This window comes from Mixophyes fleayi, chromosome 5 (assembly GCF_038048845.1).
Source record: "Mixophyes fleayi isolate aMixFle1 chromosome 5, aMixFle1.hap1, whole genome shotgun sequence".
Classification (NCBI taxonomy): domain Eukaryota; kingdom Metazoa; phylum Chordata; class Amphibia; order Anura; family Limnodynastidae; genus Mixophyes; species Mixophyes fleayi.
In genome coordinates this window covers 111824141-111839030 of record NC_134406.1, presented here as the reverse complement: position 1 = coordinate 111839030, position 14890 = coordinate 111824141, and the positions used below count along the sequence as shown (strand labels likewise).

General features: G+C 40.9%; 1 protein-coding gene across 1 annotated transcript in view; it reads right to left on the bottom strand.

Moving 5' to 3' along the window:
• SLC6A19 (solute carrier family 6 member 19) overlaps window positions 1-14890 on the bottom strand; it is a 102891-nt gene that overhangs the window by 61624 nt on the left and 26377 nt on the right. The window contains exons 6-8 of the mRNA XM_075212696.1: window positions 14043-14155; window positions 12040-12168; window positions 6491-6647 (exon numbers count right to left, since the gene is read on the bottom strand). Coding sequence (XP_075068797.1) covers window positions 6491-6647; window positions 12040-12168; window positions 14043-14155 — 399 coding nt within the window. The remainder of the gene's footprint in view (window positions 1-6490; window positions 6648-12039; window positions 12169-14042; window positions 14156-14890) is intronic.

The window sequence follows — 14890 nt, the reverse complement described above, 5'->3', positions numbered from 1 at the left end:
TTATAATGCTGGATTGGTTTTGCAAATTTGGTTATAATTATTATATATTTTTTTTTTTTTTAAATTTTTTATTTTTTTTTACTTTTTTTTTATTTTTTACAAACTTGGGAATAATGGGGAAATAACTATGCCCTTAGAAGCACAGAGCACAGGACACAGCACCACTGGACTGATACTGCAGAATGTGTAAACTTTGTAATATTGCAGTACCACTGGACTTTTACTGCTGAATGTGTGAACTTGGTAATATTGCAGTACCAATGGACTTATAATGCTGGATTGGTTTTGCAAATTTGGTTATAATTATTATATATTTTTTTTTTTTTTTAATTTTTTATTTTTTTTTACTTTTTTTTTATTTTTTACAAACTTGGGAATAATGGGGAAATAACTATGCCCTTAGAAGCACAGAGCACAGGACACAGCACCACTGGACTGAACAGGACACGGCACAGGACCCAGCAGCACTACGGAACTCAGCAGGACAGAGCACAGGACACAGCACCACTGGACTGATACTGCAGAATGTGTGAACTTGGTAATATTGCAGTACCAATGGACTTATAATGCTGGATTGGTTTTGCAAATTTGGTTATAATTATTATATATTTTTTTTTTTTTTTAATTTTTTATTTTTTTTTACTTTTTTTTTATTTTTTACAAACTTGGGAATAATGGGGAAATAACTATGCCCTTAGAAGCACAGAGCACAGGACACAGCACCACTGGACTGAACAGGACACGGCACAGGACCCAGCAGCACTACGGAACTCAGCAGGACAGAGCACAGGACACAGCACCACTGGACTGATACTGCAGAATGTGTAAACTTTGTAATATTGCAGTACCACTGGACTTTTACTGCTGAATGTGTGAACTTGGTAATATTGCAGTACCAATGGGCTTATACTGCAGGATTGGTTGTGAAAATTTTGTGGTAATTAAAAAATATTAAAGTAGTTTTTGGTATTTTATAAAAAAAACTTTTTTTTATTTTTTTAAACACAGGGGAATATTGGGGAAATAACTATGCCCTTAGAAGCACAGAGCACAGGACACAGCACCACTGGACTGAACAGGACACAGCACAGGACCCAGCAGCACCACTGACCTCAGAAGGACAGAGCACAGCACACAGCACCACTGGACTGATACTGCAGAACACAGCACAGCACAGCACAGCACTAAACAGCACAGCACTAAACAGCACAGAACTAAACAGCACAGAGGACCACCTAACACACCCTCCCTCTACCCTGATCAATGCCCGAGTGAAGATGGCGGCGACTAGCGGGGAATTTATAGGATCCGAGTATCGCGAGATCCGACAACGGGATTATGAGTCAGAGCCTCAGTTTCACTTTTGAATTTGGCGCCAATACCCGGATCTGTCTCGGATCCGACTCGGATCCGCAACGTTCGGGTGGGCTCGGATTTCAGAAATCCGAGCGCGCTCATCCCTAGTTCTAATGACTATAAAGATACCATATATGTTTCCTCTGCATCTTTGTACTTTATGTAAAATTAGGGGTGTGCACCGGCCACTTTTCGTGTTTTGGGTTTTGGGTTTTGGGTTCTGATTAGCTTGAGGTTTTGGGTTCGGATTGGTTTTGCCAAAACACCCCACTAAAGGTTTTGGTTCTGATTTTGGGTTCTGATTTTTTTTTAAAAAAGACTAAAAAGTGTTAAAATCCATATTTATGGGTTTTTTTTCACTCCTACACTATTATTAACCTCAATAAGATTTATTTCCACTAATTTCCAGTCTATTCTGAACACCTCACACCTCACAATATTGTTTTTAGTCCAAAAGGTTGCACCGAGGTAGCTGGATGTCTAAGCTAAGCGACACAAGTGGGCGGCACAAACACGCGGCCCATCTAGGAGTGGCACTGCAGTGGCAGACAGGATGGCAGTTTAAAAAACTAGGCCCCAAAGAGCACATAATGGCAAAAAAAAGAGGTGCTAGATGGATTTGTCCTTGGGCCCTCCCACCCACCCTTATGTTGTTGAAATAGGACATGCACACTTTAACAAACCAATCATTTCAGCGACAGGGCCTACCAAACTACTGTGGCTGAAATGATTGGTTTGTTTGGGCCCCCACACAAAAAAAGCTATTCATCTCTCCCTGTACAAACTGAACTGGCTCTACTGAGGCAAGATGTCATCCTCATCCTCATCCTCTGATTCCTCGCCCCCTTCAGTGTGTACTTCCTCATCCTCACACATTATCAATCCGTCCCCGCTGGACTCCACAATCACAGGTCCCTCTGTACTGTCTGGAGGCCATTGCTGGTCTTGATTAAAGAATTGATAATTCATTTTTATGAACATCATTTTCTCATCATTTTGCGGAAGCAACCTCCTTCGCCGCTCACTGACCAGGTTCCCCGCTGCACTAAAAACTCTTTCGGAGTACACACTGGAGGGGGGACAACTCAGGTTAAATAGAACCAGTTTGTACAGGGGCTTCCAAACTGCCTTTTTTTCCTGCCAGTAAAAGTAAGGACTGTCTGACATGTCTACTTGGATGGTGTCAGCAAAGTAATCCTCCACCATTTTTTCAATGGTGACAGCATCCAATGCAGCGACAGTAGACATGTCAGCAATGGTTGGCAGGTCCTTCAGTCCAGACCAAATGTTGTCGGCATCCTCGCCAGCGGGTCATTTCGGAAATCTCAGCTGTTTCCTCGCAGCCACAGGTGTGGAAGAAAATGAAGGAGGAGCTGTTGCCATGTCACGGTCCTCTTCAGATGACAATCTCCTGACCAGAAGGTCTTTGCACCGCTGTAGACTTGTGTCCGCCGGAAACAGAGACACAACATACGCTTTAAACCGAGGATCGAGCACGGTGGCCAGAATGTATTCCTCTGACTTTAAAAGAGTGACAACACTCGGATCCTGGCAAAGCGTACGAAGGGCTTCATCCACAAGAGCTACATGCTTTGTAGAATCGCAATGGTTTACCAGCTCCTCCCTCACTTTCTCCAGCTGCTTCTGCTACAGCCTGATCAGGGGAATCACCTGACTCAAGCTGGCAGTGTCGGAACTGACTTCTCGTGTGGCAAGTTCAAACGGCTGGAGAACCTTGCACAACACGGAAATCAGTCTTCACTGCGCTTGACTCAGGCGCACTCCTTTACCTATGTCATAGGTGGCTGTGTAGGCTTGAATGGCCTTTTGCTGCTCCTCCATCCTCTGCAGCATATAGAGGGTGCAGTTCCAGCACGTCACAATCTCTTGTTTGAGGTGATGGCAGGGCAGGTTCAGGCTTTTCTGATGTTGCTCGAGTCTGCGGTAGGCAGTGGCAGAATGCCGAAAGTGTCCAGCAATTTTGCGGGCCACCGCAAGCATATCCTGCACCCCCCTGTCACTTTTCAGGTAATGCTGCACCACCAAATTTATTGTGCGGGCAAAACATGGCACGTGCTGGAAATTGCCCATATGTAATGCCCGCTCAATGTTACTGGCGTGTCAGACACCAAAATCCCCAGGAGAGTGTAAGTGGGGTAAGCCACTGCGAGATTATTTCCCTCAGTTTCTCTAAGAGGTTGTCAGCCTCTTACTAAAACCGGTGATACACAACGTTGCCTGCCTTGGAACGAGCAGGCGTTTTGGAGATGCTGCTACTGATGCTGCTGCTGCGGAAGGCGATGCATCTACCCGGTGGGCTGTCACAGTCATATAGTCCTTAGTTTGCCCTGAACCACTTGTCCACATGTCAGTGGTTAAGTGGACAGTGGGTACAACCGCATTTTTAAGAGCACCGAGGACACATTTTCATACTTCTCTGTACATCCCGGGTATCGCCTGCCTAATGAAGTGGAATCTCGATGGGATTTGGTACCGGGAACACAATACCTCCATCAACCGCCTAAATAACACTCCACTGATGGCGGACACCGGACGCACGTCTAACACCAACATAGCTGTTAAGGGCGCAGTTATCCGCTTTGCCATAGGATAACTACTGTCTTACTTCGTGCTCATGGCAAACGACTGTTGTACGGTTAATTGTTTAGTGAAAGACGTAGCGGTCTTATGACTTCCCCTCTGGGAAGATGACCGACTACCAGCAGCAACAGCAGCAGCGGCAGTAGTAGGCGTAGCGCTGCAGGATCCTCCGGAAGAATACTGGATTGAAGAGGACTCAGTCATGCCGGTGACATGGCCTGCAGGACTATCTCCAATCGAGATTGAGGAGGAAATTGACGAGGAGGGTGTTGCAGGTGTGAATAAAACGGCAGCAAGAGATTTAGGTGTCCCTGGACTGCTGACGGTCCTAGCCACAGTCCCTGAACTAAACACTGAATTATGAAGGTTCTTCAGGTGACGTATAAGGGAGGATGTCCCTAGGTGGCCAAGATCCTTACCCCTGCTTATTGCAGCTTTACATAAGCTACATATGGCAATACAATTGTTGTCCGGATTGGGATAGAAATAATTCCAGACCGAAGAGGTGGATTTTTTGGTTTTCTGCCCAGGCATGATGATGGGCTTTTTCCTCCCATGGACAACAACTGTTTCCCCCCCTGGTGCCTCATTTAAGATAACCACATCAGCATCCTCCTCGTCAAGTTCCTCCTCAGTGCCAGCTACATCAATATCCTCCTCCCGGTGTACAACATTGACACCTTCATTATCCAAATCTGGATCTGCACTGTGGGTGATCCTTCAAGCATATGCAGAGGGCGTGCTGCAAATGGTGGAAGGAGCCACCTCTTACCGTACAGTGATGGGAAGGTCAGGCTTCGCAACCACCAACACCCTTAACACAGCTTAATTCTCTTACATTTTTTGAGGGAGGGGGTGGAGGAGGGCTTAGATCCTTGGGTGAAGCTGAACCACTAGTCCTGAACACGGGCCAGGGCCTAAGCCGTTGCTTGCCACTCCGTGTGGTAAATGGCATATTGGCAAGTTTATGTTTCTCCTCAGATGATTTTAATTTTCTTTTTTTGCTAATTTTTGTGAACTTTGGGTTTTTGGATGCCCTCTACTATGAGATTGGACATCGGCCTTGGCAGACGATGTTGATGCCATTTCATCGGCTATGTCATGACTAGTGGCAGCAGCTTCATCATTAGGAGGAAGTGGTTCTTGATCTTTCCCTACTTTATCCTCCAAATTTTTGTACTCCATTATATGCAGCACAAGAGAGCGTACCCCTAAACCACACACACTCGGCAAAGCCTTTAAAAATTATATGCGGCACAGGAGAGTACCACTGGACTGGAGTTATACAGCAGTACCTATTTTTTGGTACTGCAGGAACAGTGAACGTAGTTTGAGATTGCAGTACCTATTTTTTTGTACTGCAGGAAGAGTGAATGTAGTTTGAGATTGCAGTACCTATTTTTTAATACTGCAGGAACAGTGAACGTAGTTTGAGATTGCAGTACCTATTTTTTTGTACTGCAGGAACAGTGAACGTAGTTTGAGATTGCAGTACCTATTTTTTGGTACTGCAGAAACAGTGAACGTAGTTTGAGATTGCAGTACCTATTTTCTGGTACTGCAGGAACAGTGAACGTAGTTTGAGATTGCAGTACATATTTTTTTGTACTGCAGGAACAGTGAACGTAGTTTGAGATTGCAGTACCTATTTTTTAATACTGCAGGAACAGTGAACATAGTTATAGATTGCACAGGACACAGCACCACTGGACTCAGCAGGACAGAGCACAGGACACAGCACCACTGGACTCAGCAGGACAGAGCACAGGACACAGCACCACTGAACTCATCAGGACAGAGCACAGGACACAGCACCACTGAACTCAGCAGGACAGAGCACAGCACAGCATGAGAAAGAGCAGGACAGAGGACCACCTAACACACCCTCCCTCTTCCCTGATCAATGCCCGAGTGAAGATGGCGGCGGCAAGCGGGGAATATAAAGAATCCGGATCTCGTGAGATCCAACGGCGGGATCCTGACGTTCAGCCTCGTTTTTAGCTTGGCCATCGGCGGGAATACCCGAACAGTGCTCGGATCGGGCTCATCCCTATGTAAAATATGGTGCAGTTATAAGGTCTAAAAAGAAGATATGCAATTTTAGGGTCTAAAAAGTAGAAACATTTGATTTCACACTGTTTAAAAACAGTGTGTTGTTTTTCATTTTAATTTTTGATTCTGTTTAATTTGGATCTAAAGGCAAATGAGAGGCAGAGGAAATCTGAGACGGATCTCCCTAAATCACCATAGGATTCCTTGCACTCAGAAAAATCTCAGATGACATCACTTTTATGATATCAGAGCCTTTAACAACAAGCTCAGGCCTACTCATTTAGCTGAAAACAGGAATTACATTGAATACTGTATATAGAAATTGGGTGGCCAGGTTACTATTATGAGACCACAAGCTGCAGTACATGACTTTTATAACTAGCCAATGTTAATTTTTCGACTGGGAATAAAGACTGGCTGACATCAAGATTAATCTATGTGCAGAAATTGGAAATAGGTTAAATTCAAAGATACAACTTACCTGAGATAGAATGGTATCTAAATCACATTTTGGAAGATGAAGAGTTGCTAACACATTTGGTTGTGTTTGATTAAAATAACTGACCATGTAATCATAGTTGTCCTCAGTTATATTTCCCTCTGGCCAATCAAAGGTATTTGACAATGTCAGGATGTTGCTGAAACAGAAAACAATATCTCTTTAAAATAAGATAAGTTATATAAAAAATTACTTATTGGGTGTTCTGACAAAAGCTAAATACACCTTTTCTGCTTGTCTGATTTGTATAATATTGTATGTTTTTGCTTATTGTACATTTATACAATTGAAGACCAATAGGCTTTAATAGAGTAAAGCCATAACAAAAGGTTTTAACAGTAGAACCCTATAAAGATAACACCTCTCAATAATTTATATTGACAAGGAATACAAGACATGCATATACTTTAGTAAGTTGAATATATAAACTTTGTCCCATAAAGAGGTACATTTGATCCCACAATTATCCTGAATCAGTTTAACAGAAGCCTCACATTACTTCTGATCTACTTTACTCCTTAAACTGTCAAATGTTAAGTATGTGGCTTCCTGATTGCCTCCATTTCTGCCCTGTCCTAACTAACATAATTACATGAGTAGACAGGCCACTGCCTCCCACAAGATCAGTGTAATAAACATCCCCTGAAATACTCTGTGCTGATGCCCCCATTCTGATTATGTAATAGGATAAAGCAATGGTGGACAACATCTCTGTGCTCCAATCTGACTCATTCTCTGCTTTCTTATAAAGTAAGAGTGTCTTCTGCATCACATAACTTCCTCTGCACAGGGAGGTCATTTAGTACATCCAATTGGAGGAGGAGTGAGTGCATTCTATATTTTGTGTATTCTGCACCATGTGCTCTCACTCCTTCCTTGGCAAACTCCAAGCTCTGAATTAAAGGTAAGTACTTTTGCTAAAGCATATTACCCACCACTGGTTTAGTTCTAACATAACTAATGTTATTAATAACTTATTAGTCTATGTATTAAAGATTTTTAAGAATACCCTCTATCATTAAAGCACTGTTTAATATGAAATCCCATTCACATTGCTGTATACTAAGACAGTTAATTCAGATGAATATACTTATTAAAATTGTTTAAAGTAAAAGAAGGATAAAATAATTAATATTGCAATATTTGTGTGCATAGTTGAGTCGCTTGGCCTTGTTTCCACGGTGAAGGTTTGCTGTTTGTCCGTAATTCTTCCATGAAGACAACTTCTGGCCAGACTTCTTCAAACAGTAGATGGGTGTACCTGGGTCCCACTGTTTTTTTTCAGTTCTGAGCAGAAGGGCTGTAGATTGGTACAATAGTGAGTATCTGCAGCCATCAGTGAAGCATGGTGGAGGTTCCTTGCAATTTTGAGGCTACATTTCAGCGAATGGAGTTGGAAATTTGCTCAATGCAGAGAAATACAAGCAGGTACCTATCCATCATGTAATACCTTTAGAGAGGCATCTGAATTTGCTCCAACTTTATTCTGCAGCAGGACAAGGACCCCAAACACACAGCCAATGTCATTAAGAACTATGCCGTAAAGAAGAACAAGGGGTCCTGGAAGTGATGATATGGCCCCCACAGAGCCCTGATCTTAACATCATAGAATCTGTCTGGGATTACATGAAGAGACAGAAGGATTTGAGCAAGCCTACATCCACAGAAGATCTGTGGCTAGTTCTCCAAAATGTTTGGAACTACCTTCCTGTTGAGTTCCTTCAAAAACTGTGTGCAAGTATACCTAGAAAAATTGATGCATTAATGCTGTTTTGAAGGCAAAGGGTGGTCACACCATATATTGATTTGATTTAGATCTCTTCAGTTCATTCCCTTTGCATTTTGTTTATTGATAATAACCTAATAAGTCTTCTATTCTTGAAAGCATTCTTACTTTGCAGCATTTCTTCCACACCTGCCTAAAACCCAAAACATTTTTCACAGTACTGTATATATCTATCTGTCTATCCACCTTTTTTATATATATATTGTGACACCAAACAGCAGCAGTAAACCACACAAGTCCAGAGGCTTCAGGTTAAAAGCTATAGCTAGTTTACTCACCAGCTTGCAAACAAAACAAAACATAAAAAACTGCTAGTTGTCTGGCTACTGGCTAATACATTTTAGCGACACCCTCTCTCGGGTGTTGGACCTTGTGTCCAAACACACACTCACCACAGCAGAGTCTCTCAGTAGCCATCTGGCTTCCTCCCCAGGTTCAGAGACTGTTTGCATATTCTAGCTGCATTTTAACAGGCACCTCACAGGTGCAACTCCTGATCATTCCGTTTAGAGACTGGCAGATCAGAAGACCTGTACTGGGCCTTATGTATGGAGCCCACCCTTCTCTTTCTCCATACTATATATATATATATATATATATATATATATATAAAAGGGACGGACCGTTACTAGTAGAGATGGGCGGGTCCGGTTCCCCGAGAACCGAACCCATCCGAACTTTGGGTATCCGAGTACCGAATCCAAATCGAGGCCGAACGTCATCGTGACGTTGTCGGATCTCGGGAGTCAGTTCCTCGCGATACTTCAACATTATAAATACACGCCTCCACAGCAATCCATCGCCATTTGACAGAGGGAGAGAGCAGGGTGTAGTCACAGGCTGATTAGAGCAGGGACAGAGAATCCAATATTCTTCTTGCAATTGCTCTAACAAAAATTGCTAGAGAAGAGAGGAGGATAGAGGTTTATTATTTTTTGTTAATATTTGGCACTCCCCAGTGCTTTTGGGGTGTCCCCCATAATTGTGCATAAATATTTCTGGCTGTCAAAAGTCATATCTGTCAGCAGTATCTACCAACTAATTTTTAGCACTACAAGTGCTTTGCGCTCAGAATGGATTCAAAGCAGTCCACATATGATCATAATGAGCAACCAGGTTCTGTCACCAGTCCTGATGTTAGTGTTCCCAGTACGTCATCTGGCCAAGGCAATGTCAAACAACAGAGTGTTTCCAAATCAGTGCAAAAAACAAAAAACAAAAAAAAATTACTGTATTGAAGCGAAAAAGAAGTGTTACTGAGCAAAAGTTAAGTGCCGATAAATTTTTTTTTGCAAACATGCCATTCTACACACGCAGTGCCAAAGAGAGAATGAGGCCTTCACCTTTGCCTATTAGTGGCAGATCCCAAAAATTTACCCAGCCTACAATTGGTGCACAACTACTGTTACGCGTCAAAGCCGAGCTGCAAGATAACAGTGAGGCATTACAGGAGAATATTTGCTCTGATTCACAAATGACAACAATCCCTGTGGAGAGTCCATCCAACAGTGGGATGTCTAATCGTGAGCATTCTGCTGATGTGTGCCTTAATAGCCCGAGTGTAGCCGGTGATACTCAAATTGAGGATGCCACTTTGGAATTAGAAGAGGATGAGGGGGAGATTTGTGTAGGCGACGAGGGCGCTAATGAGGATGTTGATGAGGATGAGGTTGTTTGTGTAAGTGCTGCACCAGTGGCAGCAGTTCTGGCACGTGACAAGAAAAAGGCCATTGTCATGCCTGGGCATAAAACAAAAAAATGCACTTCTTATGTGTGGAATTATTTCTACCCAAATCCAGACAACAATTGTATAGCCATTTATAGTGTATGTCAAGCCACAGTCAGTCAAGGGAGGGACCTTAACCATCTTGGAACCTCGTCTGTTACGCCATTTAACGAGAGTTCATGGCAAAGTGTTGCATCAGCTAAGACCCTCCGGTCACCGACATCCCGACGGCTACAAAATACACCCACCACACCATCCTCATCAATATCCTCAGTAGCGCTCGGAGTTAGCCCGGCATCCCACTTATTAAGGCTGGATGACTCCTGCACTATTATTGATTCCTCTGAAGAAAACGTTAGTCCCACTGCTGCTGCTGTTGCTGCTGCTGGGGGTGAATCGTCATCCCAGAGGCAGGTCAAGAAAATGAGCAGTCCTACATTTCAGCAATTAACTGTGAAACAATCATTTGCGAGGGGAAGCAAATATGACAGCAGTCACCCAGTCGCCAAGTGAATCACAGACGCCATGGCTGCCATGTTAGTGTTAGATCTGCATCCAATCTCCACAATAAACGCAGCTGGTTTTTCACAGTTAATTGAGGTTTTGTGTCTGCATTACAGAATTCCATCGCGACACCATTTCTCCCGTAAAGCAATTCCACAACTATACCAAAAAGTGTGTAAAAATGTAGAGATTGTGCTGAAAAATGCCATTCTGCCCACTGTCCACCTAACCACAGATATGTGGACAAGTGGAAGTGGCCAAACCAAAGACTATATGACTGTGACAGCCCACTGGGTTGGTCATTCACCTTCACCAGCAGGAACAGCAGCAGCATGTACTCCACTACGTAACATTTGTCACAGGCAGGCCACTCTTTGTATCACCGGCTTCACTAACAGGCATACAGCTGACAATTTGTTACGCAAACTGAGAGATGTGATTGATACATGGCTTATACCACTTGGACTAAATGTCCTGTAGCACTTCAAAATACCTTTCAGTCCTGTGCAAGGTGCTGAAACCATTTGAAGTTGTGACATGTGAGGTGAGTGCAGACTGCTAGTTTGAGCCAAGTCATTCCTTTAATTAGACTATTGGAAAAGCAGCTTGAGAAAATGAAGGAGGAGCTGAGAGCAAGCAATTCAGCAAAGTATGTTGGCCTTGTTGATCAAGTACTTAATTTGCTTCACAATGATCCTCGAGTTATTAAGATCTTGAACTCGGATCAGTACGTTTTGGCCACTGTGCTTGATCCAAGGTTTAAAACCTACATTGAGTCTTTACTTGTAAATGAGCGAGATGTTAACTTTTGCAAGGAGCTATTGCTCAGCAAGTTGTCCGCTGAACTGGGCCTCGGCTTGACAACGTGTCCTCCTTCACTTTCTCAAGCTGCTGCTGCTCGTAAAAAATTTAATTTCCAAAAAAGAAGCAGGGAAGACGCAGGGGGCAGACCAGAACAATTTAACATCTGGGCTGGTTTGAAGGATTTTTCAAAAAAATTTGTCACTTTCCCCATAACTCCATCCAATACGAGTATAAACATGCAAAGCAGGTTGGCGGCAAAATCATGAAAACGGTGCATACGGGCTGCTTGTGTGTCAAGTCTGATGCATGCGTACTTTGTCCGCTCTGGTTGTGATGGCACTGCTCGGCTTGTGGCGCTGCTCAGCTTGTGATTGGTCGTGTGGTCACGCGCTGAGAGCTTAATGCGGGCGGCGACCGTTATGTATATGTATATATATATATATATATATATATATATATATATAAATATATATGTGTGTGTGTATGTATATATATATATATATATATATAATTTGTTCACAAATATATAAATGATCGCCACTAATAGACAAGCTATAGGGATATTTCTCTGTTATAAGAGATGTAAGAGACATGCTTGTTGTTCCACCATGCAATATGTATGGTTGGTGTATAACATATTTGTTTTTACTGTGCTATTTTTGGTTATTTTTGATAAGATAAAAGTCTTAGAAACATGTTGCTGATTCTTACCTGGCAAGACAATCATCAAATTGGGCTGTAGCACGGAATCCAATGATAGAGTAGATAACAGTGGCAGCATATATGGATGTGCAGCCATTTATGATGGAGATGATGACTGCATCCTTTTCACAGTTATTACTGTAAAATTGAAATTCATTATTTATCAACTTCTGTCAATTTGTAGATCCCTAAACCCTCTGACATTTATAGTGTTATTACATATTTTTGCACAGTACAAAACCAAATACTTAATTTTGTTCTACATATATTTGTATCGTTTTTTAGTTTAGGTAACAAATAGTAGAAGATAATAATCGTGATAAAATCATCAATGTTTAAAAATCATAGGTAGAAAAGACCAAAGACTCCCCACACATATATATTTGACTTGTCAAAACATATGCTACAACTAGTTTCCAGCTGTGTTTCCTAATCCTAGCTAGTAATGCTAGTCAAAGCAAAAAAACTGACCTGCAGAATGAGGCAATTACAAGGTGTGGCACAGTAGCTATTTAGCAAACTAAGCAATTTTGCCATTATACTCAGCTGAAAGTTGGCAAAGGCTAGGTTAAAAGCAAGGGCTTTATTGCAAAGGATATCTTTAACCACACCTCTAAAGCAATTAGTTGGTTTGTTTCAATTAATTCATATCACTGTTTTTGGAACAAATGATTTTGAGCCCCTGTTCATTTTGTTGTAGGTTAAGAGTGGTAGCTTTGAAACTTTGAAAAATCTTAGTCCATTCTTTATCCGATAATTTAATTCCTAGCAGCTCCCATGTAGCACAGCATGTACACTAATTTTTGTTTAATAGTTTATGCAATGAGGACATCCTGTTTGAGTGCCCTCTGGGGGGAAATAAGGTATGTTTGTGAACTTGTATAACATTGGAAACCTCTTATTTCAGTTGTAAATTTATTACAGGTGTTCAAGTAAGGATGGATGTCAAATCTATCAGGTAAAGGGCCCAGGATGGAAACTACAACTCATTCAATACATTCTTTATGAAGTAAATGACTTTGAAAGACATGATTCACTAGACTTGAGATGTGACCCACCAGACAATAGCTCCATTATCTAATACCTTTCAAAGATACTTTCATGTGGGCAAAACACCAGTTTTTAGCTGTCATTTGTTAGTTCTTCTAAAAAAAAACCTTCTCAATATGAAAGGGAGTAGAGATTTGTCCTCTTAAATGAACCCAAATGAGTGTCAATGGGTTCTGTTATGAATATAAACTCTCCAGACCACATCATATATTTTATGGGTTTTCCGAAGAAATAATAATGCATATTTGTTCCTTGCTATGCTGGCAAAAATGCTAGAGTGGGTCAGAAAGAAATAAGTTTAGGCATGAGGGTCATCTTAATGGAAGGGAGATTATAAGAATATAATAGTGATATCTAATGAGCTGTGAGCTTTCTAATAGTTAAGTAATCTAATTAGACAGACAAAGTCTTATCAGCCAATTACAGCATGGTACAAGGACATGAACAGTTGGTACTCAGTGACGTAGTCACTGGAGAGGGGGGGCAAAGAGCAAAGCTGGAATGATCTTTTATGAATGGTTAAACTTACAACATTGATTTTACATACATACATTAAGTGACAAAGAACAGTCAAGTTAACATTCAGACAGAATATTAACAGATCTGTCACATAAAGGGGGTTCTACACTTAATTCTTAGTTATGATCAGAGATGAGAGAAAATTTCAAAACTGTTCTTCAAATGTTCACCTCATTCCATATCTGACCATGAAATTTTGAGAACTTTTGCCTTAAGTGTTCTTAAATGTTATTAGGAAATTAGAATTCTTATAAAAAATACATTTTCTTTCCTTTTATTGTCCTTTTAATTATCTTAAGTTATTTGAAAGGGACTGTAAGATGTTACCATCTTGGCATACACAAAAAACATCGTTCTTGCAAAATTTTGTGCTACTAAAATTATATGGACTTCTTAAACATTTTTTTATAAAACAAAACAAAAAATAATATTATTTTACTTACTGCACAGAATTGTAACTGGAAAAGGAAATAAGGCCCCCAAAAGCAAGAGAAAATGAATAGAAAACTTGGGCACCAGCATCTAGCCAAGTAACCGGATTTGCCAATTCAGCAACCTAATTAAAACAATAGGTCAAAATAGGCAAAGTTATCGTATAATACCGAAACTGATTATAGCAGTCCTAAATTACCTTTTTTTATATATATATAAATGCTAGATGCAAAAATTTTATGTGCACTGTGTTCTTACTTACATACACACACTTAAAATGATTGTTGGCAGTCTTAGAGGCGCTGACGTACATGTAATTTTCCAAGTACTAACTTAGTGAAATATGTTACTTATTTGTAATAAGTTACATGATTTGAATCATAGAGAACAAAGTTCATAGCCGATGACAAAAACAGTTTCAGGGTTCATTACTTTATTTTAAAATGATAGGAAACATACTGCAAACAGAAGTTAGGTTTGACTGGACAGCGGAATTTTTTTTTCAAAAATATTTTTTTTTTTAATGAATTATTAAAATGTAAACATGAACATAAATAAGTTTTTAAATATCATACAATTTGTGATGTTCCTTTTGTATCCTGTAGAAATACAGACAATTGTTTACACTGAAAATGTCTTGCTTAAGGCACAGGTTTAACTGGGCTCCATGTTTTATATTTCATACAGAATTTCACTTGTCAAGTAATAGCTTTTGAGAAGGTTGCTGTCCTGTCTGAAGGGGGATTTGTAACTATCAAACTATGTAAACTACTACTATAGATACCATGTGATTATTTGTTGTATTCTAGATATATCACTGCACAATTTATCTAAATCAACAATCAGTGCATTAAAGGCA